The sequence below is a fragment of the Oryctolagus cuniculus genome, chromosome 4 (genome assembly GCF_964237555.1).
Source record: "Oryctolagus cuniculus chromosome 4, mOryCun1.1, whole genome shotgun sequence".
Taxonomy (NCBI): Eukaryota; Metazoa; Chordata; class Mammalia; order Lagomorpha; family Leporidae; genus Oryctolagus; species Oryctolagus cuniculus.
The window spans coordinates 69276212-69301100 of NC_091435.1; the positions used below are offsets into that span (position 1 = coordinate 69276212).

The 24889-nt window shown below is 52.2% G+C and overlaps 1 protein-coding gene across 3 annotated transcripts in view; it reads left to right on the forward strand.

Annotated features, from left to right (window-relative positions):
- BOC (BOC cell adhesion associated, oncogene regulated) overlaps window positions 1-24889 on the forward strand; it is a 77769-nt gene that overhangs the window by 36248 nt on the left and 16632 nt on the right. For all 3 annotated transcript variants that reach the window (XM_008266938.4, XM_002716699.5, XM_008266939.4), the window contains 3 exons: window positions 5324-5505; window positions 6129-6407; window positions 23227-23373. In XM_008266938.4, coding sequence (XP_008265160.2) covers window positions 5409-5505; window positions 6129-6407; window positions 23227-23373 — 523 coding nt within the window. In that variant the 5' untranslated portion in view covers window positions 5324-5408. The remainder of the gene's footprint in view (window positions 1-5323; window positions 5506-6128; window positions 6408-23226; window positions 23374-24889) is intronic.

Below are 24889 nucleotides of genomic sequence, written 5' to 3' on the forward strand. Positions count from 1 at the left end.
CACTCTCCAAATGGCCACAATGGCCAGAGCCAGGCCAGGTGGAAGCCAGGAGCCAGGAGCTTCATCCAGGTCTTCTGTGTGGATGCAGGGGCTCAAGGATGTGGGCCATTTTTTGCTACTTTCCCAAGAGCATTAGCAGAGAGTTGGATCGGAAGTGGAGCAACCAGGACTTGAACCAGCACCTATATGAGATGTAGGCAACTGCTTTGCCCGCTACACCTCGGCGCCGGCCCCACCTGCTGTCTTATATGTAGTAGAGCTCAGTAATATCGTTCCCAGTAATATTAATAGTAAGGAAAAACAAGCATGCTTCTTGTAGAAGGCTCATATAAAAATCTGGATAAAGAATAAGGGGAAAATATACATAGAGGCTGGACAGAACCTGTCATGTACTTTACAACATCAAATCATTGGTATTTTCCTATATTTAACGTCAGAGAGCTTGGGTAGATGTTCCTAGTACTAGTCCAAAGTGGTAAGCACCTGCCCTATATGGCCATTTAGATTAAGGAAAATTCAGTGTTCAGTTCCATAGTCACATTTCGAGTATTTAGTGGCTACTGGCTGCCTAGCATTTTGGACAGTGCATATATTGGATATTTCTATCATTGCAGAAAATTTTATTGAAGGGATGGGGTTTGTGCATTGAAGAGTGGGATGTTCTCGATTAGGACGTAGATGGTAAAAGGCTGAAAATGATCCCATGTGATGATCATGCAGGTAGCAATATTTTACGCATAAGTAAATTCAGAAACATTTTGAAATTCATTCAAAAACAATTCTTTTTTCAACAATTAATTTCATTTAGCTGAATGGCAGTGACGGAGAGATCTTCCATCTGTTGGTTCACTCTCATGATGGGCTGAGCCAAGCTGAAGCCAGGAGCCCAGAACTCCATCTTGGTCTCCCCCGTGGGCGGAGGGGCCCAAGTACTTGGGCCATCATCTGCTGTTTTCCCAGGGACGGCAGTAGGGAGCTGGATCCAAAGCAGAACGGCCCTGACTCAAGTGCTCATAGGGGATGCCCGTGTCACAGGTGGTGCTTAATCCACTGGCTCCTAAAGTCAGTTCTGAGTAGTTGGTTCGTGAGGCCCAGGACCAGCTTGCTGGGAGCAGGAATTAGAAGGCTGGGGTGGTGGTCTTCAGTCTTCCCCGTGATTCACTGAGCCTGGAAACTTGTCTTGTAGAACACTCAGAACACACATGCAAAGCTATCGTGTTTTCTTTGAGGCTCCTCCTAATTTAAGATGTTCCCTTTTAGTTAGGTCTGTGGGTGAAATACAACTTTTCCATCAAAATGACCTTTTTTGTTATTCTGTGTATCTGAAAGAGTACAAGATGTCTTGATAACTTTTCTTAATTCCCTTTCCTAAGTCTGAGCTCAGTCTGCAGCCCTCTGAGGATTAAATTCTTGATTTCCCCCACTGGCCCTGATCCGTGTGGGAGTCCCACCTCTCTCCTGAGGCAGTGCGGGTGGGAGGGGGATCCTTACCTGGGCCCCATCCCTGTGATGGCTCCTTCTGGGAGCACAGCCTTGGTCTGCCTTCAGTGACAAGTGGGAAATGGGACTCTTACCATATAAAATTGAGAACCTGCAGAAAAAGGAACGTGGGGCAGAGATGTTTGTCTTTGCATGTAGCTAGCCCCACTCAAGCAGTGAGACAAGAGAAAGCCTCTTGGTGTTTGCTTGCTGTCACTGTCTCCAGCTCAGCTCATCTTTGCTTTGGGTCTTTGGACATCCGGAGGGCGTGGTTTGCGTGCTGGCTGCTGGAGGCCTGTGTCTGAGGCAGCAGCAGTGGGTGTGGGCATCCAGGGGGCTGCATGGTGGCCCCGTGTGGTGTTGCCTTGCTCTTGGTCCAGTTAGTCAGCCAGGCCTCTTGGGACGAGGTGGAGCTGGCCTCCTCCTGACAATGATCAACTCTCAGTTGTTTGCAATTTTCTCAAAAAATAAATACTCTGAGGCTACAGTTTCTCATGCTTGGTCTGAACCCCAGAAGAGTGTTTGTTGTTGTTGTTGTTGGAAGGCCTCGGAGACGTCTGTTTGGAGGAGATTATTTCAGCGGGGAACATGTGTGTCAGCAGTTAAGCTTCGCCGACATATTTTATTTTCTTTATGGTGTCCAGATAATCCTTAGAAATGGCAAGCACCTAGGCTTCAGCGAGAAACTCATGGCAAGAATTCATTTTCCCTTCTCTCTGCTTTTGATTTTTTTTGTCTTGATTTCTTCCTCTTTTTCTGAGAAAACACATAAGAAAATAAGAAGGATCCCAGACATTCTTTGCATTGCCAAGAAAAATAACAGGCCTTACTGTTGCCTCCACCCAGCTCTGAAATTGTACCTTGCTCCTTTCACAGTGGGACAAAACTTCACTCCCTTTAACTTCTCCCACTTGAGCCTTGCTGGCTCTAAAGCAACAGCACCAAACAATATTAGACAAACTTCTCAGATACCTCGATTTCTGGAATAAGCCTCTTGCTACACCAGTCTCACTAGGTAAATTGGTCTAGGAGCAAACTCAGTTCCCCCAGCTGCAGCCATCCTCTCATCGACCCCCGCTTTTCTCTCCCTCTACATAGCTTTTGGGTGAATGAGATTTCAGAGTCCGGCTTCCCTAAGCAGCTCTGTGGCTGCGGTGAATGAGTTAATGAGTTAACCCCTTCCTTCCCTTGGGCTACCTGCTCCCTCTCACCACCCCCACTCTGGTCACTCCCCAGCTGCACTCTTTCCTCCTGGCTTTTGCAAGCCGGATGCTTGCAGCCGGAGCAGGATCTGTTTCCACTCTGAACCTTATAAATTATCGAGGGTGCACAAGTCACAGGAATTGTTTGGCCCGGGCCTCATTAAGCAGGAGGGGGTCTGGGCAGAACTGGCTCAGTAAAACCTTTGTCCGTTTTACAACACAAACACCTCTGTGGGCCCCCTGTGCTCAGATCACAAACAGCCCTCCTGTCCTTTGTCTGCCAGGCTCTCTCTGCCCTTCATTACTTGGGTTCATTTTCCATCGTCCCCACCCCCTCCCTCCTTCCCCCTTCCTCCCTTCCTTGGGGCAGGGGAGGAACAGGTGTTACCAATCTCTGGTTCCCTCAGATCCTGGCCTTGGGAACTCTCGCAGTGTTCTGTCCCCTATCTCATCAGGGAAAGGTGGACTGGAGAATGCTAACAAGCGTCTGGAGGGCGAGAGGGTCCCCCGGGCTGGCTTTTTGGCATTCACTTTGCCTCTAGCTGTCAGGGTTGAAGCTCCTCACTGTTGCACCTCACCCTTCTAACAACTCTGGTGAGCATCCACTGGGTGCAGAGCCCTGTGGTGAAAAGCTCAGGACGAGTTAGTTACCTAACCTTTGCAACTCAGCTTTCTCACCTGGGAAGAGGGGCGAAGTAAAGGAGAGGCCTTACACGAGGGGCTGAGCGGGTTCCTGCAGTGGAAGGGCCCCCACCCCTACCCGGCTGTGCTCCTGTCCTTTGCAGCTTTCATGAATTTCACTCGGCTAATAACACGCCCTAACTCTGCCTGCCTTTCAAATAAATAAATCTTTAAACAAAAATAACACAGCCTTTGGATTTACTGGATTGTCTCACTCTCTGTCTACCCCAGCAGGAAATTATTTCCAATTGCCAGGAAAGAATTTTTGAAATTTCAGATCCTTTTTGAAAAATGCCCCCTTGTCCTTTCCCAGAGCAGTCGGGGAGTCCTATAGGTGTCTGACGCTGATGTCACGCGGCAGAAAGAGGGAGTCAAGCTCAAGGGAAATGGAAGACATCCTGCGCATGGGTTTGGGGGCTGGGGCTGCAGGTTTAGGTCTGGCTTGGAGCTGGTGGGTTGGCAGAGCCGATGCGGCCCCCTTCACTGCCTCAGCAGCCAGGCCTAAAGTCAAGAACCAAAGGACATTGAAGAAGGGACAGATGGAGGCAGGTCCCAAGTCCTAGCCCAGGACAGGAACTTCAACCCCCCTCCGCCCTCAGAGGCAGCGCGTCTGTTTCTCAGCTGAGGAGCTCAGCTGCCTTCCTGACTTCTCAGTGGTGTCTGGGAGTCTTTGAGAGAGTCTCTGGATAGGCAAATGCTCCAGGACGATGACCACTTTGTGTGTGTCACACTTCTGGATGTACACAAGTACTGTTAATATTGCCAGGTGCACCTGATGCAGGAGGATTCATCCCCCTCCCAGTCGCCCCCTGAGCTCACTCTGATGCCTCCCTGCCCAAAAGGGGGTGGTGCACCTGCCCTTCCTTGCTAACATTCTGTCAGTACATCAGCAGAAAGCGCAGAAGAGAAACCTCGGCTTTGGCTGTGCCAGAAACGTGTGCTGTGTTGGAGAAAAAAACACATACTTGCCTTTGTGATTCTGATGGCTCTTACAAAGACCATGGCTCAAAGGAGTCTCAAAGGAATAAAGCTGTAGAAGGGGAATGGGCATCCCAGGCAGGTGTTCTGAGGGGGCTGGTGGAGAGAGAGAGGACATGGGGGCAGCTGGAGGGGCCATGTGATCTGCAGCCCCAGAGGAGTGTGGTTCAGGGTGGAGATGCAACGTGGGCAGTCCCCAGTTCAGATCTGGTGGAGACGGAAGACTCCAGAATCATAGCATTAGGGGCAGAGAGAAGCAGAAGCCAGCAGGTGCAGCTGAAGTAAGGTTCTATGCCCTGAGAAGCCGAGGCGCCTTGGCTGAGATGTGACCCTTGGCCGTCTTGGTGCTCAGAGAGAGTGAGAGTCGTGGTGACCGATAAGCTGAGGAGGGCAGGTCGACTCCAGGACTAAAAGACGGCTCACAGGGATGAGGAGAACCAAAGCAGGAGCGCTTTCTTGAGTCACTGAGACTTTGGGATTCAACAACTAGGACCATCCCCTGAAGGGTTTGGTACGCATGTAGCCCCATACTGTTCTGCACTAGCGACTTGGCATGCTATGTGCCCGTGGCCGTCTGGCCTCCTGCAGGCTGGTCGTAAACTAACTTCATCTGCTCTGGCATCTGGGCTACATTTTTCCCTGCCCTGTGCGTGGCTGTAGGTCTCAGCCTCTCCACAGCCTGTGCTCCCCTGTACTTGCTGCTGTTGGTCCACGGGGCAGGGCTCTGGCGATTCTTCCCGTAATAAAATTGCCTTCTTGCTCAGAAAAGAGCTCAAGGGGGCAATTCTAAGAAACTTCTTCTAGGTGAGAAATGGGGTGGAGAGTCCTTGGGCCTTCCGACAGCTTGGCCAGCTCTGCACACTGGATGCTGCCAGCAAGTGTGGCGAAGCAGGGACGAGGGGCGGAGCTGGTACCCATGGCCACTGCGGGAGCTTCCTGGACATCCTTGCTATGGCCATCTCTTCCCTCTTCCTCTCCTACAGTATAGTGTTGCGGGGCACTGCAGTATCTCTTTGAATGACCCTGGTGGCTTATGGGACGTTGGCTGCAGACCACCTGTGACACACCATGCTGCATGGGATGATGATGGCGCGGAGAGGAAAGAGGTCTGAGGTCACACTCGCCTGCCTCCTCCTGGCCACAGCAGGCTGCTTTGCGGACTTGGGTGAGTAGTCTCCCTACCTTTCTCAGCCCTTAAAATGCTTTGCCCCTAATGCCCAATGGATGCATCAGGTACCCCACAGTACTTAAAAGTCTGCCGAAGTAACCTTTTATTCCCATGGGCTCTCGGGGCACACTCAAGAATCCAGAATGAGATGGGATCGTGACAGCGTTACTCATTCAACATAGACCAGAGGAGGAAGCACCATCATCATCATCGTCACACAGCAGCCTTTTTTTGCGTACTTAGCAACTGAGATGATGGCACGCTGCTTACATACATTGTTTGTAAGCCATGACAACCCCATGATGCATGTGAGCTTGGCCTTATTTTATGAAGACAGTTTCAGGCAGGCTGGAGTCACGTGGCTCAGGAGTAGTGGCACTGGGATCAGACCCAGGTGTGCCCACCTGCAAAGCCCAGGCTCGTACCTGCCTCGGAAAGCTGCGTCCTGGGAGCAGAGCCAGGCCGGGGCCCGCCCAGGGGAGCTGACTCATTCAGAGGGTGATCACCTCCGCCTCTGGTGCTCGGCCCCCGGCGGCTGTGGGCACTGTGCTCCTGGCAAGGGGATGCTGGCCGCTTCGTGGGCATGGCTGTTCATTGCTGCCTCCCTCTCCTCCCTCCAGATGAGGTCCCCCAGGTCACCGTCCAGCCTGCGTCTACTGTCCAGAAGCTCGGCGGAACTGTGATTCTGGGCTGCGTGGTGGAGCCCCCGTGGATGAACATAACCTGGCGCCTGAACGGGAAGGAGCTGAATGGCTCCGACGACGCTCTGGGCGTCCTCCTCACCCGCGGGACCCTCGTCATCCCTGCCCTCAGCAACCACACCGTGGGGCGGTACCAGTGTGTGGCCCGGATGCCCGCGGGGGCTGTGGCCAGCGTGCCAGCCACAGTGACACTAGCCAGTGAGTCTCTCCCTTGCTCCACCCGCTCCCCTTCTCCCTTCTCCCCCACCATTCGTATTGCACCCCAGAGGGGGCGTCACCACTAAAATTGCAAAGCAGAGGGCAGCACCTGCCTGATAATCCCCATGTTGGGGGTGGGGGGCACTGTGCCCTGCTGGGCGGGGGAGGGCGTCCCTCTGAGCAGAGAGATGTCCAGAACGAGTGTCTGTAGCGAGGGCAGCCGGGGAGCGTCCTGCCGATCTGTTTCTGAGGTCCTCGCAGCCGGGCCGTGCTATGCCTTTCCAGTTAGTTTTTGTGTGAGGTGGGCTGGGCCAGCTGTTTCCTGGCCGCCCTCTGTCTCTCTCTCAACTCCATTCTCACAGTGGTTGTAGCCAGAGCTATGTGTGGTCTGAACAAAGCCTGCCCCTCCTGGACTTGGCCTCCTGTCTCTCTATGAGGGGCGGGCATAGTCCACATGTCGGACAGAAATGTTAGAACATGAAATGGAAACTGCTTACAAGGAAGGGGTAAAGGGAAGAGAAATGAGAAAGGGATGAGGACACAGTTGGAACCAAGGAGAATGCTAGAAGACGGCATATCATGCTACCTTTGTTTTTGTTTTTGATTTCTGGAGTTTTACTGTTCTTTATGTTGTTGCACTTGCTGTAAGAGAGTTGGTTAAAATCATTATGTCTATAGACATTCTATTTGTGGTGCAGATCCAGTGTTCTCTCTGATCTCTATTTCCCCTGATTATTACATTACAAATAACAGAGGTCCTCGGGCCAACCTATGAAAACCAAGGGCTGGGGCCGGCGCTGTGGCATAGTGGGTAAGGTGGCTGCCTGCAGTGCCCACCTCCCATATGGGAACTAGTTCGTGTCCCAGCTGCTCCACTTCCGATCCAGCTCTCTGCTGTGGCCTGGGAAAGCAGTGAAAGATGGCCCAAGTCCTTGGACCCCTGTACACACGTGGAAGACCTGGAGGAGGCTCCTGGCTCCTGGCTTCTGATCAGCCCAGCTCCAGCCATTATGGCTATTTGGGGAGTGAACTAGCAGATGGAAAACCTCTCTGTCTGTCTGTCTGTCTCTCTCCCTGCCTCTGCCTCTCTCTAGCTGCCTTTCAAATAAATAAATAATTCCTTAAAACAACAAAAACAAGGGCCAAATAGCTTCTGAGGTCCCCCAAACTGAATAATTGTGGTGAATCCCAGTTCCATGCATTTGTTGCCAGATTATCTCCATGACAGCTCTTATTTCTCCTTCTTTTTCTATTAAATTTGGATTTATTTATTTTCATCTACTTGAAAAACAGAGCAATAGAGAGAATGAGAGACAGAGAGATCTTGCATCTGCTGGTTTCTTCCCAAATGCCCACGACAGCCAGGTCTGGGCCAGGCCAAAGCCAGGAGCCTGGGACCCCATCTTGGTCTCTCACGTGGGTGGCAGAGACCCAAGAGCCACCATCTGCTGCCACCCAGGAACATTAGCAGGAAGCTGAATCAGAAGTGGCATAGCCAGGACCCGAACTAGCACTCTGGTATGCGAGTGTTCCAAGTGGCAGCCCTATCCGCTGTACCATGATGCCTGCCCCTCTTCTAAAAGTGAGGCATAGTTTTTATAAAATTACTTAGGTATATATTATCAAGATCTAAAGGAGTAAAGCTATGGCCAAGTGACTCAAGACATGCACAGCTAGGAGAGGAACTGTGTCTGGAACAGTTGTTTTTAGTTGCCACTGTGGTTACCCTACAAAGTCTCAGTGTGTTGGACCAGACTGAAGTGAGAATCTGACAGACGGCCTTTAGGTATGATTTCCACTTGGGTGTACTCCAGCTCAGGCACAAAACAAGGGTTCTTCACGGAACGCTGAAATCCGTCCATAAGTTTCCATGAACGTTTTTGAAGCCCCCTCATTTGCATGGATTTCAGGTTTGTTTTTTTTTTTACATTAAAATAGACTTTTAATTTCATTTTCTACAAACTTCCTGAAGTTCCCTGTGTGTATGTTATCTGATTATCTACCCATTGTACAGACGAGGGACATGAGGCTGGATGGATCTAATGCACTCCTGAAGCCCGCAGAGCAGTCCTACTACCAACCCTCCTGTGCTGAGCCTGTAGCCAAGAAATAGACTGAATTCTCTCCAACCCGGCCCCTTCCCTGGAGCCTGATGTGTAAGAAACCTGGACACTTGTTGACTTTACTGGTGTTAGGATTTAACTCCAGGAAGATTTCCAGGGCGTGTCCGCTCATGACCTAGTCCCGACAGTCCTGCTTTGGGCTTCCATATCACCATCATCATCATCACCCTCGTGGATGACATGGTGCAGGGAGCTCAGCCATCCCAATCGTGGGTCATGCCTGAAGCAGCAAACCTCTGGAATGCAGCTCTCTCACAGTCGGCTCTGGTGCCTGGGGTGCGAGAGGCCTGAGTCCTGTGAGAAGGCGAGCGATGGGGAGTAGGAAAGCAAGAGAGAAAAGCTCTCCTATCATCAGTGAGAGTGGAATGGAGGCCGCCCGCTTGCACCGCTCTTGGAAAACAGTTAAGCTTCCTGCTCTTTGCTCAGGGGAAGGTAGAGCGTGTCCTCGGCTGTCTTCCTAAGGGGCCAGGCTGGCCCTGGGCTGCACCTGGCACCCCTGCCCACCAGGTGGGAGCCGCTCACCTCTGTGGCAGAAGGAGCACGCATTGAATCTGAGTGCTGGCCCTCTGGGGAGCTGACTACATGCTTAGGGATGGAGGCAGGGCCTGGGTGACCAACTGGCCCCCCCCAGCCAGGCCTATTTCTTGGGGGTGGGGGGCAGGGTGTGCCCGGAAGGCTTGAATGAGGAGAGTTAGGGAGGCGTCATCAGATCACATCAAGTGAGATGAGGTCAGAGTGACGATCACTGTCGTTATGCACACCCACCTTCACTTCTCTGTTTAAATGGTACTTGTATTATAGAACATTCAGAATACACCGGAAGTAATGTCTCCCCTCAGCCCATCAGCCACGCGCCAACTACCGTTATCATTTAGAGTATAACCTTCCAACGTCTGTCCATACCCACTTTTACATTGCTGTGATGATGCTGTTGTGCCATTTCTAACCTTATTCCCTCTGCCTTGACATTGCAGCATAAGCATTTTCCATTGGCCTCCTGATGGTACTCCGCTTTTCCGCTGAGTATGCCATGCATCGAGTAAAGTACACGAAGTGTACAGATCTTTGGTGCACAACCCGATGCATTGGTATCATACGTGTGTATCCGTGGAACTGTCACTCCAGCATATCCCCCGGTGCCCCCCTCCCAGTTAATTTATCAGCCTGGCCCCCACCAGAGCACGATCCTAATTACCAATGGCCCTGGGACATGCTCTGAGTGCCTCTGCCGTCATGTACCGAGCCCTTTTCCTGTTGCTGGGCAATTAGGTCGCTTCCAGTTGTTCATTATTACAAATAAGGTCTGCCTTCAGCAAGGTTTGTGCCTTTCAAGGCTAATGTTGCTCATCGAGGAGAGAGATTTTATCTGCAGATGGTCAGCACGTGTCTGGAGACTCAAGAGGTTCCATAACCATTCATTTGTCCTAATTAGGAGCCCGCCTGAACGCCTGAACGTTTTATTGTCTGGAGAAGGGAGACTTGGAGAGGAGGTTTATTTTGGAGCCATCCTTTTGCTTCAAGGTGTATCTGGGTGAGAAGAGACAATTTACAGCCTTTATTTGAAAAACATTCCTGGCTGCTGCTTCCTCTGGTGCTTGGAGGGATCTGTGGTTGGCAGAGAGGACCAAGGGAAGCGTTTGGTTTCTGCCCAAGAAGGCACGGGGAGAGAAGGGGCTTGTGCAGAAGCCCAGCTCGTCTGTGCGAAAGCCAGGAGCTATTGGCTTGTCACGGAGACAGGAGTCAGGGTGAGATGTTCGGGCCTGACGAGAAGGAAGGAGGAGCGCTGGGAATGCAGGGAACGGGCTCGGGAGGGAGGCTGAGTCACGGAGAAGAGGGAGTTGGTGGAGTGGAACTGCAGCCTCCCAGGCCTGGAGGGAGCCGGCGATGGGGTGGCGGGAACGCAGGTGGGGGCCAGAGCAAGGGGTGCTGTCTTTGGATTCATGCCACTGGGGGATTTGGCCCCGACTCAGCAGTTAGATTAAGTTTCTGAAAGCACATTCCAGAGCAGAATGGGGGCTGTGTTTTGCCGGTTGGCTGCCGTAGGAGGGAGGCTGAGCCTGAGCAGTGGATGGGATTACCGAAGGCACGGTCTGCACTTGGAGGAAAGCTGCGCAGTGGCGTGCTGTGCCGCACAGGCCTGCGTGCGTGCGCCTCTCACACACTCGGCACTGAAGACTTGCTTTTGCTCTTCTGCCTGCCTTCCTAGTTCATCCTTGCACAAAGCACTTGCTGTTTAGTCCACGTGGCTCGGTGCTGCCTGCTGCCTCTGACACCAAAGAGGATGGGGCCCAGGACCTGGCCTGAGGAGTCAGGGGTCTGGGGGGAGGCCTCTAGCCAAGGACTTCCCTGCACCAGGCCTCTGTTACCAACCTGAGTCATTCCCTTGGACTTCACCCTGACCTGGTGATACCAGCTTCTGGTGTTCAGGTGAAACAGAGCCAGAGGTTGAGACTCACCGGACGAGTCTGGCCTGTGCATTATCCCACCCTCACCCCTGTTGTGCTGGCCGCCTGGATGGCAGCGGCTTTCTCTCTCTCTGGACATGCCCGTCTCATTTGGCTTTGGAAGACTTGCTTATCCTGCCTGTCCTAAACTATGTGTTTGGTGAATCTCTCGGGGCGTGAATGTCTCACCTCAGATCACCTTGTCCAGTACGTGCTGCTTGAAGGGCTTTTCACTTTGGCCTCCTTTCTTCCACTTCCTTTTCCCTTTCTGTCCACAAGCGTTGCACCATTTGGCTCGGATGTTCCCACTCTGCCCTGATCCAGCACCAGATGCTGCCCAGGGAACACCTTACTCCTCCTCCCTGGAGCCCTCCTGGGCCTCCGAGCTTGTCCACACAGCACGGTGAGGTGTGGGACGTGCAGGCGGCTCTCTGTCCCGTGCCTCTGAGAACCTGCCACTCAAATCAACACCTGCAGAATCCTTCCCATTTACTTTTTTTCCTGTTTCTTCACTCTTTTATTTTTCCCATCACCCCTAGGTCCCTGTCACAGTGAGAACTGAAGCAGGTGGTAACCATGTAGTTACACACAATTCCGTACCTGGGAATTTGAGCCCTCAAGCTAACTGGGAAGTCTTAAGGTGTCACTTGTGATGGAGAGCAGACCTGCACTCCCTCCCCAAGGGACCAGACGAGGCGGCCACTCCTGAACGGTCCTCTGTGACCACAGGGATCAGCTCCAGCACTCTAAGGAAAGGTCAGAAGGTGACCAGGGCCCTTCGTTACCATGATTTAATTTAGCCCGTGAATAAACTGAAAAACCAAACTGGCTTCAAATAAAAAATCCTGGGTTTAAGTCTTAGCTGTGCCACCTGAGGTTACATGACTGAGGGCGAGCCACTTAATCTCAGCTTCCTCACCTGTGAAATAAACATACTAGTAATGAGATCATCAGGCTCGTGGGCTTTCTTGAGGATCCAGTGAGGATACGTAATAATGTTCGGAAGTATGTTAGAAATGAGGCTTTGTTCATTCAGCCGTTTGATCAGTGAGCATTTGCAGAGGGTCTGCATGCAGCAGGCTCTGGGGCCTCTGTCCAGCCCTGTGCAGCTCAGCCCCATCCTAGAAGCCCTTAGGAAGAGGGAGCCCCAGGTGTTGCAAAACTCCTGGGCATAACCAGAGCCCAGAGAGGGGACTGGCCTGGTAGGTACAGAGAACCTAACTCATTTCCTGTGGATTGCTCAGCTGCATGTATGTCTGCTCTCTGCAAGCCAGATTCCTGCCTCCGCCACCTTCCAGGGTAGCCATCACTGCATGGTTCTTAGTGTGTGTAGCCCACAGAACAGCTCGTTTATCCTGTGTAGGGTTCCTGCTGCCCTTGTTTCTACCCAGACGGCTGCTCCAGTTCTGCAAACAGAAGCCATCTCTCTTTTTTCTCAGCTCCCCTCACCTCTCAGCTCCGTCAGATATTTCACCAAGGTCACCTTGATTCTGACCCTGAACTAAAATAGGCCACTGGGGGCTGGTGTTAACCCACCAACTACAACTCTGGCTTCACGTCTCAGCTGCTCAACTTCCAGTCCAGCTCCCTGCTAATGTGCCTGGGAAAACAGTAGAAGGTGACTTAAGTTCTTGGGCCCCTGCAGCCACACGGGAGACCCACAGAAGCTCCTGGCTTCCGTCTGGCTCCTGCTCTTGCCATTGCAACCATTTCAGGAATTAGCTAGCAAATGGAAGATCTCTCTCTCTCTTCCTCCTCTCTCTGTGAAACTCTGACTTTCAATTAAATAAATAAATCTTTGAAGGAAAAAAATACCTTGGCAGCAACACCTAGTCTAGTGTTGGACCAAACGGTTGGTCAGCATTGTCTGGGAAAACCATCACCAACTACCACTGTCCACCTCACATATCCTGCTGCTGGGGTAGTTTAAGACCATGTCTCTTTGGAGGAAGAGATGAGATTTCTCCTTCAGCCCAGCTCCCGGAGTAATTGGCTCTTTGGACCAGTATGTTTCCACGGTGTGGTGGTCATTCTTTAACCTTTGTGAAGCCCTGAAAACTCCGGTCAGCCCTCTGGGAGCTTCCGATTGAAGCCTGGGGCACAGCGGCACCTCTGGAAGACACAGTACAGACACGGAGACCCTGTTGTCCTGGCCGCAGGAGCAGCTTCCAGAAGAAGCCCTATCGCCTGGGCCTGGGTCTACTGTTAGCAGTTGCTTTGGCCATAGGCATCTCAGAACCTAAAGACTTTCATCAGAGAAGACAAAAGTCCCAGTTCTTGGGGGTCGTCATCCTCAGAACTGGGGAGTGCTCAGCTTCCAACAGAGCATAGCATGACCTTCTCCTGGCCTTTGGGGATCTCATGGTCTAGTGGAGAAGGTGGGCTTCAGTAACACGTTCAGTAGCCATAAAGCAAGGCAGCCCAGGGGTCGTCTGACAGAGCCGGCAACAGATCTTAGTGACAGGTAGCATTCCTTTCAATTCCAAGGAGATCAAAGACTAGCAGGAATTTGAGCCTTGAAGAATGAGGATGGGGCGGCCTTTAGCGTGTTTCTGGTCCTCACCGAGTTTTCACAGGTAAATTGATCTCTCAGCATTGCCACTCAAACCTCAGCCCAGCATATGCCTGGGGTGCACAGCTCCCAGTGAGATGTTTTTGGTGGTGGCGTACCTGATCGAACCCTGATCTAGTCACTGGGCGATTGTCCGTCTCTTGCTATTCCAGCCTATTTCTCACTCCCTCACTGCTCCTCCGAGAATGGACATTTTCCAATTAAGAAAGGAAACCACAGAGTGTTTGCTTGCTCCAGCATCACTCCTGACCCTCAGTCTGCTGTGGTCCACCAGTGATGGGGACGCCGTGGCAAAACAAGAAGGAGCCGTTTGCTCCAAATTAGAAAAACATTTGTGCATTGGCCTGGACGTCCCGGGGAGTCCTCTGCGAGCCCTCTGCTTGGGGATGAAGAGGTGGCGGTGGGAGGAAGAGCTGGGAGAGGAAGGAAAACACAGGTGGCTTCCTGAGCTGCCCCAGGAGGGGTCGGGGTGTGCAGCTGAAGCTGTGGCTGAGTGGGCGTCCGCCTTTGCCAGGAGGGACAGATATGGCCCCACATGGGCCTCTCTCACTGGACGGCTAGCTTGAGCTGGACATTCAGCTGCACAATGCATTATCTGCATTTTGCTTCCCTAGCTGAGCAAGAAAATTACTCAAAGTTTAGATCCCAAAGGTACTCAGCAATTTGACTGTCTTAATAGGAAATGGCTTTATGCCCAAATCACATGAACCCTTTCTGTTGTCTGCTGGAAACAGAATTCACATCTCACAAGAATTTTTCCTGGTATTTGTTGAAATCTTCAAATAGCACTGGCAATACTGATCCTGTTAGGCCTGGCACCAGGACCCAGACAGAGCTGTGGTCTGAGCTGTCTCTTCTCAGGGCAACTTGGCAATAAATGTCCTGTCCCAAACAGCCAGGGTTCCAATTCTCTACGTAGCAGTGGCTACTGTTCACCATAGGGACTTCAAATCCATGATGCATCTTCCACTAAGAACATGCTTAGGACTCCTAACCGAGCCCAGCCCCGGCCGCATCCTCAGCCCATTCTTTGCATGCACAGAGCCACGTGCTTAAGTCAAATCCCAGGTCCGTTTTCTAAGCAGCAGAAAAAAGGGGGAACCACATGGTGTGTGAATCTGAGTAGTCAAGATAAACTTTGAGGAGCCTTTTGCAGTAAAGGATTGATTAGTTTGTTGAAATTGTAGGAACTCTTTAGGGAATATGATGTAAGATGGTTTCTTAAAATCAGAAAGATGGAGTGCCTGGATTCGAGTCCTGGCTCCACCCCAGATTCCAGCTTTCCGCTGGTGTGGACCCTGGGAGGCAGCAGGTGATGGCCCAACTAGTTCAGTCCCTGCTATCCACAGGAGAGACTGGATTGAGTACCTGGCTCCTGGATTCAGGCTGGCCCAGTCCTGGCTGTTGCAAGCCCCAGAGAGTGAACTAACAGGCAGGAGATCTATCTTTGTCTGTTTCTGCCTCCCAAATAAATAAAACAGATAAAAAAAATTTTAAAGTGAAAAAGAGAAAAACCAAGAGAGCAGATGAGTCCCTTAGGTTTTCTCCTTTCTGTTGGAAGTCTGGTAGTTTCTGCTGTGAACTAGTTTTAAACATTTCTACCATTTTTGGAATCTGGGAATAACCCTGAGAACGATACAGAATGATGAGTCTGTCGGGCAAATGGACAGAATGTTTACAGATTAAAGGGCTGTCACTGAATAGTGAGACGAAAGCGCATGCAAAAGGGAAAGAAATTAGCTTGCTGAAGTGAAAGCGGCCTTGTTTCTCTATAGGGCGAGAGAGCTGCTTGTTTTCAGTGCGTGCGCTCCTGCTGCACTTAGCAACACCGGGTGGCTGCAGCAGCCACAGCAGAAACCTCCAGCCCCAGGGTGATGCTGGCTGCCTGTTCTGCCCTCTCGGCCCCACCTCCCATCTGCCCCTTGTCTCAGGAATGGCGTTGCAGCGGGCAACACCCTCCTCTCCATTCCCTTCCCCAGAAAGTCTCCACCTCCCTGGGATTTCCAGTTCCTTCTCCGTTCTCAAGACTCCGGTTTCTTCCCCTCTCTCGGAATCTTGTCTTGACCCCCTCAGCTTCCCGCGTCTGGCGCAGGGGCCCCTCTTCCGGTCATCCTGGTCTCCCTTCCGGTGCCTTCTCCTGCTGCAGCCTCTGCCCAGAGGCAGGAACTGGCGTTAGCCACCTCTGAGTAAGACAGGGTCTGACCCCCGGCAGGCCTTGGGTGAATGTCTAGAAAGAGGAAGACTCTGGGGAAAGGTGCCGAATGTAGGGTGTGCAGAAGATGAACACAGACTTCAGGATTGCTTCCCCAGATTCTGATTGCATGCAAGCCTCCAGGAGGTACACAGAAGAGAGCAAGTGGGAGCTGGGCTACAACAGGTTGAAGATCTCTGGAGACTCAAGAAGGGTTTAGAAAGACTGACGAGCATCGGAAGCTCAGAAGGCCAGTTAAGGGACATTGAGGCGTTCAGAGAGCTCTGGGGCCTGGGAGGGAGATGCTGGTGAGTGACTGTGGCTTCCTGTCCTCCCAGATCCCTCAGGGGCAGTGTCAGAGAGCGTGGGGGCTGGGCCCCACAGCCCCTGCTGCATTCCTGGTGGGAGCCCACGGGGTCCTCGGTGTGTGGGAAGCAAGGGCTTTTGCAAGGGGCCCTGCTGCTCCCATGCGGAAGGCAGCTCCTCAGGGCCAGGCTCAGCCCTGTCCCCGGCTCCGAGCTGCTTTGCCTGTTTTCTCTCCTCTTGCTCTTCCTGTGCAGGCTGCCAGCCCCTGCCGAAGGCTGTGCCAGGATCCAGCTCCAGCTCTGCTGAGTCCAGACCACCAGGAGTCACATTAATTTTCCCATTGCTAAGTTTCTAGTTTATATTTGGATGATCAGAGAATTATGTGTGATGTGGGTTGCTGGCAAGTAAATCTTTTTTTTTCCTTCTTCCCTTTTTTCTTCTCTCTCTGTGTGTGTTTTCAAGCCATTTTGTTCCTTCATCTTGTCCAAAAGAAACTCCCTGGTTCTGCTCAGCAGCCCTAGCTCCTAGCCGCGCTGAAGTCAGATAAATGGGGCGGGCCACGACATCTCCTGTGTTCATCTGGCTGCCAGACTCGGTGGAGACGTGGCTCCCATCTTTGACTTGTCTTGGAGGATTAATCACATTGCTCATTCCCTTATGTATTTTTTTTTAATATTTTTAATTGGTTCAAGCCAAGAAATTCCTGAAGCCTTAGGCCAGTGTACTGCAAATCATTTAATGACATTGCAAAATAGGTTCTTTTTATTCCCTCTCTTTCCTCTCACGCTCCTCCCTTTCCACCCCTGCTCTCTCCTGCATTTGACTTTGATGCTTCTGCCCTCATCCTCCCGATTCGCAGCACTCTCCCCTGCTCAAATCTGGTTGCAAGCCCTCCCCCAACTCAGATGTATTTGGCATCTGCAAAGTTTTTTTTCTTTTCTTCCCCTCCCCATGGAGACTGTTTTTATTTAAATAAAAGAGAGCATGCCTTGCTTTCATCAGAAAGTGCGCCTGAGACATTTCATGTCATGTTTCCATGGCTGTCAGGAGAGCGCTCTGGAGCCAAAATTATTTGTGCGATTGGATAGGCTGGAAAAGAAAAAAAAAAAAAAAAAAACAACAAAAGAGAGCAAATGTATTTGTCCACGGTCCTGGCCTGCACGGGGAGGAGCAGTACTGTTGTCGTCAGCTTCCTTTTTAAGTTTCTCTGTGGATGGCGGAGGTGGTGAGGACACCAGTCTCGGAAATTGTCCCATGCTGCCTTGTGTTGTCCTTATCTATCTTATCTATTAGATTAAAAGCTCCTTGTGGTTGAGAAGCTGAGAGCTTTTTTTGCTTTATTTTATTTTATTTTTTTCTTTTTCTTTCCTACCATGCCTGGTATCACAGACACCGTGGCACCTGGCTGGCTGAACACATGAATCGGTGATGCCTGCTGGGGTTGCTGTCACATGCTGAGGACAGAATGTGTAGGTTTTGCCCAACTTTGTGGGCTGAAACAGGGTTAGGCTTCAGTGGTTCACGTGCCAGGACTACAGACTGCTCAGAAGGTTTACCCAGTGCCCAGATGCGTGGCTTCTGTGATGCTGGCCTGGGCCACAGTAACCCCATGCACTCACCAGGCACGAGGCGCTGCCCACTGCAGCCTCTACTCTGTGTCCTGGCGATGACTGTCGTGGTTCTCTGCTTAACGGAATATTCCATTTTGGAGGACTATCCTTGGAATCACGGTTCCTTGGGAAACTTGGGAGCTGAGAGCAGGTCGTGATTCCCTGCTCGTCAGAGAAGCAGCTAAGAGACAGCGGTGCTAGACCCCGCAGAGCCAGAGGCCCCGCAGCAAGGCAGTGCCAAGGACCCTTCACCTTCTCCGACTCCACATCCAGGTTCCCCTGGGTAGCCCTGACCTGGAGGCGCCATCACAGGAGCTCTCAGGAGCCTTCCTTCCCTGCACCTGGGCCATCTCCCCAGACACAGCCTGGGGTGCAGGGGAGCCCCGTGGGTCAGACTCTACTAGGGCAGGCTCCTTCTCAGCTGTACCTCATAAGCCACAGATGCTCAGGAGGCCACAGGGACAAGCTGGGGCTTGGGGTGGGGCATGAGAGCTGGGGAATAGAATTCTCAGTCGGCCCAGAAACTTGCCCACGGCCCTGAGGCTGCGAAGCCAGGCCCGCAGCCTCGCCCAGGGAGCCCCGTGCAGTGTCTCGCCATCTGGGGGATCCCACCCAAGCCTGGGCAGATGAGTACAGGCTTGTCCTGTGATCCCTGAGAGCAGGCATGGGGGCGGGACAGGACTGGACGGCAGGGGAGGCTGCACAAGCAGGAGAGGAAAATTCACAGGGGCATCCGCCTAGCTCGTGGAGAAGGGGTGTCGGGGGCTCCTCGCAGTGTTCAGCTGCAGGTGCCCTCTTACCTGAGGCTTAAACACAATGGAACTTTGATTTGCAGCCTAAGGGCCCTCAAAGGCAATGGTTTGGCTTATGGATTACAGAGGTTGTTTAGTGGAGACTCAGCACACCTGTGCCTGGACATGTCAGGTCCATGCAAATCAAGGGATAAAGCTACTTGTTAAGATTGGACACTTTGGGTTAGGAGGATGCATGAACATATACCAGGTACTATGATTTTTTAAAAAGATTATTTATATGAAAGGTACTCAGAGGTAGATTAAGAGAGAGAGAGAGAGACTGAGAGGTCTTCCATCCGCTGGTTCACTCCCCAATTGACCACAACAGTGGAGCTGTGTTGCTACGAAGCCAGGAGCCAGGGGATTTTTCCAGGTCTCCCACACGGGTGCAGGGGCCCAAGAATTTCTTGGGCCATCTTCCACTGCTTTCCCAGGCCATAGCAGAGAGCTGGATTGGAAGTGGGGCAGCCGGGACTCAAACTGGATGCCAGCACTGCAGGCAGTGGCTTTACCCGCTACGCCACAGATACTATGATTTAATTCATAGCTCTCCTGGGATTTTTATCAATGGGAGAAGAATAGAGACCAGAGGCAACCTGTGAGAAGGAAGCATAGAACACATCACAGAATGTGTGTTTGGACAGATCCCATAACCTGTGCTACTGAAACCGTGACCGACATATACATCTTCCCTCTGGAAACTGGGCAGTTTCTCAGAAAACACAAAGTTCTGTGCTGGGCAGAGGTCAGCGATGGCCCCAGAGATCACAGCCTTCGACCTGGGGAGAGCTGAGTCTGCCTCCTGGCCTCTGACTTGATGTGGACAAGTTAACAAGGTAGCGAGAATGCTCAAAGACAGGATGTGAAAGGAGGGTGTGAGGGAAGGTAAGAGGATTAAAGCTGCGAAAACACGCCTCTAATGGATTTCTCAAACACACCAGCCAACAGGCAAGGGCAGGTGTCCTGTCAAACCATTTCCCCATGAAACCGGATCCAGCCTTCTGCCTTGGAGGCCTGCTAACCCCATTTGCAACTGAAGGGGCTGCCCCTGGTTCCCAGTGAGGCCCACTGAGAAGCCCAGGGGCTCAGCCAGGAAACCAGCTTTGCAGCTCCAGGAGCCTGGGAACATTCTCTCTCCTTCATAGGGGGCCAGTGAGCGCTTGCATCTGCTGTGTCTGATGGCTGATTAGCCTGTTATTGATCACAAAGTCTCCATGCCTCCCTGGCTTCCTGCACTAGCAAAAAGGGTTCTCTTGATTTTTAGATCATTCATCACATCATTACTCTGCCTTTTATCTAAGAAACTCAAGTTTTACTCCTGCAGCCAAATTGAGAGTATTTATCTAGTGAAGCAATAGCTAAGGCTTAAGCTTAGGAGGCACAGGGAGGGGGTGGGGGTAGGGGCGAGGACCAAACTGCTGTTTATTTGTTTTGAAGCCAGGAAGGCTCGCCTGCCAGTCGGCCCTCGTGGGGAGTGGACGCCCAGCTGGGGTGCCCTTGGTGCCGCCTGCATGGGCTGTTGTGCACATGTTGGCATCAGAACAGAGGAGCTGTTGGTCCACATGACTGCCCGGTGCCCAGCAGCGTGCCTCCCCCTTCTGTCTGCACCAACAGAGCAGTTGTCAAGAGAGTGCAGCAGGAGCCAAGAGGGGCTTATGGGGGGTGGGGGCAGTGTTTCTAGCACCAGGTGCTGAGGTAGTGCCCGGATGAGCCCTCCATTTCAGTGAGCAGGAGCCGCTGGCCATTCAGATGGGGGTGGTGTTCTGGTGCCAAACTCCTCTCATTTGCCCACATCTTTCTTGCAAAATGTGCTGCTAGGTTTAAGTATATTCTAGCTGGAGGCAAATTTCCTTGGAATGAGGTAAAGAAAGGATGGAGGGGAAAAAAAAATTCTTGGTGGAGTAGTTTGGGATTTATTAGACCGTGGAAGAGCGTGCTTTTCAGCGCCCGAGGAGTTTTCCAGAAGCCTCTGAGCTCACAGCCCTCAGAACTCGCTCTGTGGGAGCCTCCTGGCTTGGCAGGTACAGGATGCACTGGCCTGAAGGAGGATTAAAGCCTTGGCATTTTTTAAAGCGAATTGCTTTTGAAAGCAAGTTGCCAGTATTTAGCTCAAATGCATTGAGCTCAGGCAAGCCTCCCGCCCCCCACCTCACCCCCCAGTCCAAATCTCCTTCCTCTCCAAGAGGCACAGGAGAGCTGGGCTGTGCAATTTGACCTACAAAATGAAATGGAGGGTCCTTTGTTCAAACATGACCAAGACTTGGCGGATGGTGACAGCAGAGTATTAAGCCGAGTGTTGGCTTCTTCAGATGTAGGTGCAGGGGTTCCGGCTGCGTGGCTTGGGCTCAGCTCTCCAACTTGGAGCATTCCGCAGAGATTTACAGAGTCCTGTCTATAGCTTAAGTAATGTGCAGTGGGCCTTGGGGTTGGAGCAGGGAGTGAACAATTAATGGGGTTCCCACTGGGAATTCGTAATTTAGTTAGAGTCAGATGTCACACAGAGAAAATTAAATAATGATAAAATAATTATTTAGAAGCCCAGGAGGCTCCCTCTCTTTCCCATTGCCCTCTCTGTTTCTCTACCTCTCAAGTAAAAATAATAGATAAGAATCTTATTAAAAGCCTAGGAGATTTGACACCTACCCAAAGAAGAGAATGCAAGAGGTAGGTGTCTCGCCTTGACCCTTGACCGTGGGCACCACTTGTTCAGCCTGGAAGGTGAGATGGGGCAGTAGATGTGAATTGGGCAGCCCATCACTGGTTGTGCCCCTCCACTCCTTGAATAACGTGCATTTCACATTCCACATTTATTAGACATGTTCCACCTCTTTCCTGTGACCCTGGAAGCAATCCCTCAAGAAATGTCCCCTTTGGAAAATAGCTTCTTTCGGCCTCCCCTTTAGAGCGTTCAGTGAACATTGGCTGTGCTGGGCCCTTGTCCTGGGGCTCACCATGGAGACCAAACGCAAGTAGGAAGTCTGAGTGCATCAGCAGCGTAAACCGGCAGCCCGCACCCAACTTGTGGGGCTTGGCTTCCGAGATACTTGCTCGTGCGGCACTGGCTGTGGGTCCATGTAGGCTGGGACCGGAGTTCAGAGGTTGCACACACAGACGTGCACCTGCAGGGTTCACGATCCCTGGGGTAATCAGAGGGACAGCCTCCCTCTCATGGCAACAGCAGAGCTCTCCTGTCCTGGTGTGGCTTCACCAGGAGCTTCGGGGAAGTTTGGTGAAGTGGGAAGCCGCCCGACCATGCTGGCCACCTTGATCCCAGGGCACTGCCACGGGGACAGCAGTTTGTGTTTCTTGCGTTCTCTGAGACTCCTGATTGCTCGCTGCTCCTCTTCCCTTTTCCAGGTCTCCGGTGGAGACGACAACCCAGGCAGTTGTAGTCCTGCCTAGAAACGGCAGCAAGTGTGGATGCTGTCAGTACTCAGGGGCTGGGCAGAGTTTGAGTGTGGTCGGCATTTAGGGAGCTTGCTTCTCAAGTCCTCTAAGTACTTTTATGTACAGAGTGGGTGAAATATTTCACGCTTCATCTTAGACTCCGTTCCTCACAGTCTGGGAAGCCAGTCTCCTGTTTGGAGTGTGCTTTGTTGTATGAGTGGCAGCTCAGTGACTTGGCTCACAGGAAGAGAGAGCTGGTGCTTGGACTCTGTGTTTGGGAAACTTCCTGCCCTTGTTCCAGATGAATCTCCGTCCTCTTCCCCGTTTAGATCCCAGTCTTCCCCCAAGGAGCCACGCCCCGAGGAGCGAGGATTGCACTCTTGTGTCGGGATTCAGGGGTGCTGCCTCTTATCTTGGGAGATCCCTCTTTGCCTTGGAGAACCCTTGGGGTTTCCACAGAGTCCCTGCCGCATACTGAAGGGAGGATTAGCCATGACCTAGATCGTAGCTCCTGGGTAGCAGGACGTGGCCGTCTGGTTATAGCCATGGCCAGCAGTCACGTGGGGCATCTCGGGCCTGACTGTTCACTGTGGCTGTTGGATTGACCTGCAGAAAAGACATCATCTGCATTCTCTTTCCTTGTCCCCCTCGGTCTGCATTAGCTGAGCTTCCTGACAGCTGTGCTTGCTCATTTGTACCCTGACCTTGAGCCGGGGCGGATGAGCAGGGCCACCTGGGCCCTGGGTCTCAGCGAGACAGGAGAGGCACTTCCTGATGGAGTTCTTCAGGACCGCCTCCCCCCAGCTTATATGAGCATGAGGACCTCGGAGTGTGTCCTTTCAAACTCCTGGAGACACAGAGGCTGGAGGGAAGGACTCAGAGCAGACTCAGGCCCCTGACGGCCCACAGCATGTGAGGTCTTCTTTTATTTTTAAAGAGCTGCTTAGGGATGTAGCTTGCCTTTTCTTTCTTCCATTTCTAAAGTTTTATTATTTTATTTATTTGAATGGTGAGTATGTTTGTGTGCATGGTGGGCAGGGTGGGGAGAGGTGTGGGGGGTGGGGAGAGAGAGAGAGAGATTCTATCCACTGGTTTACTCCCCAGATACCTGCAACAGCCAGGAGCTGGGCAGGCTACAGCTGTCTCCAGAGTGAGCAACAGCAGGAAATTGGATTGGAAGTAGAGCCAGGTCTTGAACCCAGGCCGCACCGCTGTGAGATGCGGGCAGCCTAAGCAGTGGCTTAGCCACTGCCCCACGGCAGCTGCCATGCATGTGAGATTTTGCAGATGTTTTTCTGTGACCAGGGACGCCAAAGCACCAGCTCACCCTCATGTCGCACGGTCGCTCTCCCCCATGAAGCCCCACCAGCACCTTCCCTCCCTTCTTCACAGATCTCCAGGACTTCAAGTTAGATGTGCAGCACGTGATTGAAGTGGATGAGGGGAACACCGCCGTCATCGCCTGCCACCTTCCCGAGAGCCACCCGAAAGCCCAGGTCCGGTATAGCGTCAAACAGGAGTGGCTGGAGGCCTCCAGAGGTGAGCGGAGTGGGCAGGAGCCCAGAGGCCAAGGTCTGGGCGCGAGCTGGCCTCCTCTGACCACCGCTGGCCCAAGAAAACGGAGTCAGCTGCTGCTGTCTCGCCAGCCCCGCAAACATGCTGCAGCCCTGCCCTTGTGCTGTCCAGCTGGTTAGCCCAGTAGGATCCTCAAGGTGGTGGCTTCCGATAAACAGGTCCTCTGCCCTTCGTGGGGAATGTCCCCATCCTTGGAGGCCCTGGTTCAGGGCATGGTTCCAGGGGCCCGGATGAGCCCCCTGCCACCCAGCACCATACACAGAAAGGCTCCTGACAAAGCCAGCATCCCCAGGACTTGGGGCTTCCCTCGTGGGAGACAGAGCTCTTCCCCCCACAGCAGACAGCGCTGGTAGTGGACTTTAAGTTTTTTCTTCTGCCCACTTGCCTGGTAGTGGAGCTGTCCCAGCCTCCTGCTCAGGCCACAGTGGACACAGCATCAGGTCCAGGGGAGGGCGGGTGTCCCACAAGACAAAGTTGCTACCACTGTATTCAAGGCCACATCACCTGACCTGGCCTGACCTCACAGCTCAACACATGTACCTTGTAAGATTTTTTTAAAGTAAGTCTTTCTGGTTATGCAACGAATGTATGAAGGGACTTCAAAAAGTCCATTGAAAAACTGAAATGAAAAAATCAGCTTATTTTGGTGCAAAAACCTTTTGGAATCCATGCATACATTTTTCATATCATGCATATTCATGACCCTCTTGTCAACTCCTTGTATACATGGACTTCAAAATTGTTTTGCAATGAAATAGCATTAATTCCATTTTCCACAGACTCTCTGAAGCACCCTTGTAGGTTCATTGTAGAAAACTTACAAAATACAGAAAGTGATTTTTATAAGGGTGAAGCCCTAATCCTGGCACTCAGAAGTAACTGGAGAGCCAGAGGGGAGGAGCCAGAGATCCCCGTCGTGCCCAGCAGAAGGTTGGCAGCAGCCTGGGCGACAGTGCCCCTCCCTCCATCTGGTGCTTGCCGAGGGAGCTCACACCTGGGTGGCCCAGCAGCAGGCAGGCACCAGGCTTGGTGATACCACGACTCCCTGGAGAGGCCCCCAGGGCACCAGTGCTCCGCCTGACAGGGAGCTGACCACCACCCAGCTGCTGGGATGCCCAGAAGCTGGGAATCTGTCTCCTGTCCACCCCCACCCCATGGCAGCCCTGGCCAGCATCAGATGAGCCTGATAAGCCAGTGATGTGCAGGGAAGGGGTTCCCTGACGTCTATAGAGGGAGCAGTGCTTGGGGGTCAGAATATTCCCCTCCACTAACAGAATTTCAATAGAGAGGCGGCTCAGAGCCGTGACGATGACAGACTGACAGGAAGTGCCAGAACCAACTCTGACCTTCTTGGGAGCTTGCAGGAATGGCCATGTCATCTCCCCTGTGAACAGCACAGGCCCCTTAATCCCTGCAGCAGCTCTGGGACAACATTCTTTATGCCTCCTTGCTAGTAAAGAAACAGCATCAGAGAGGTTAA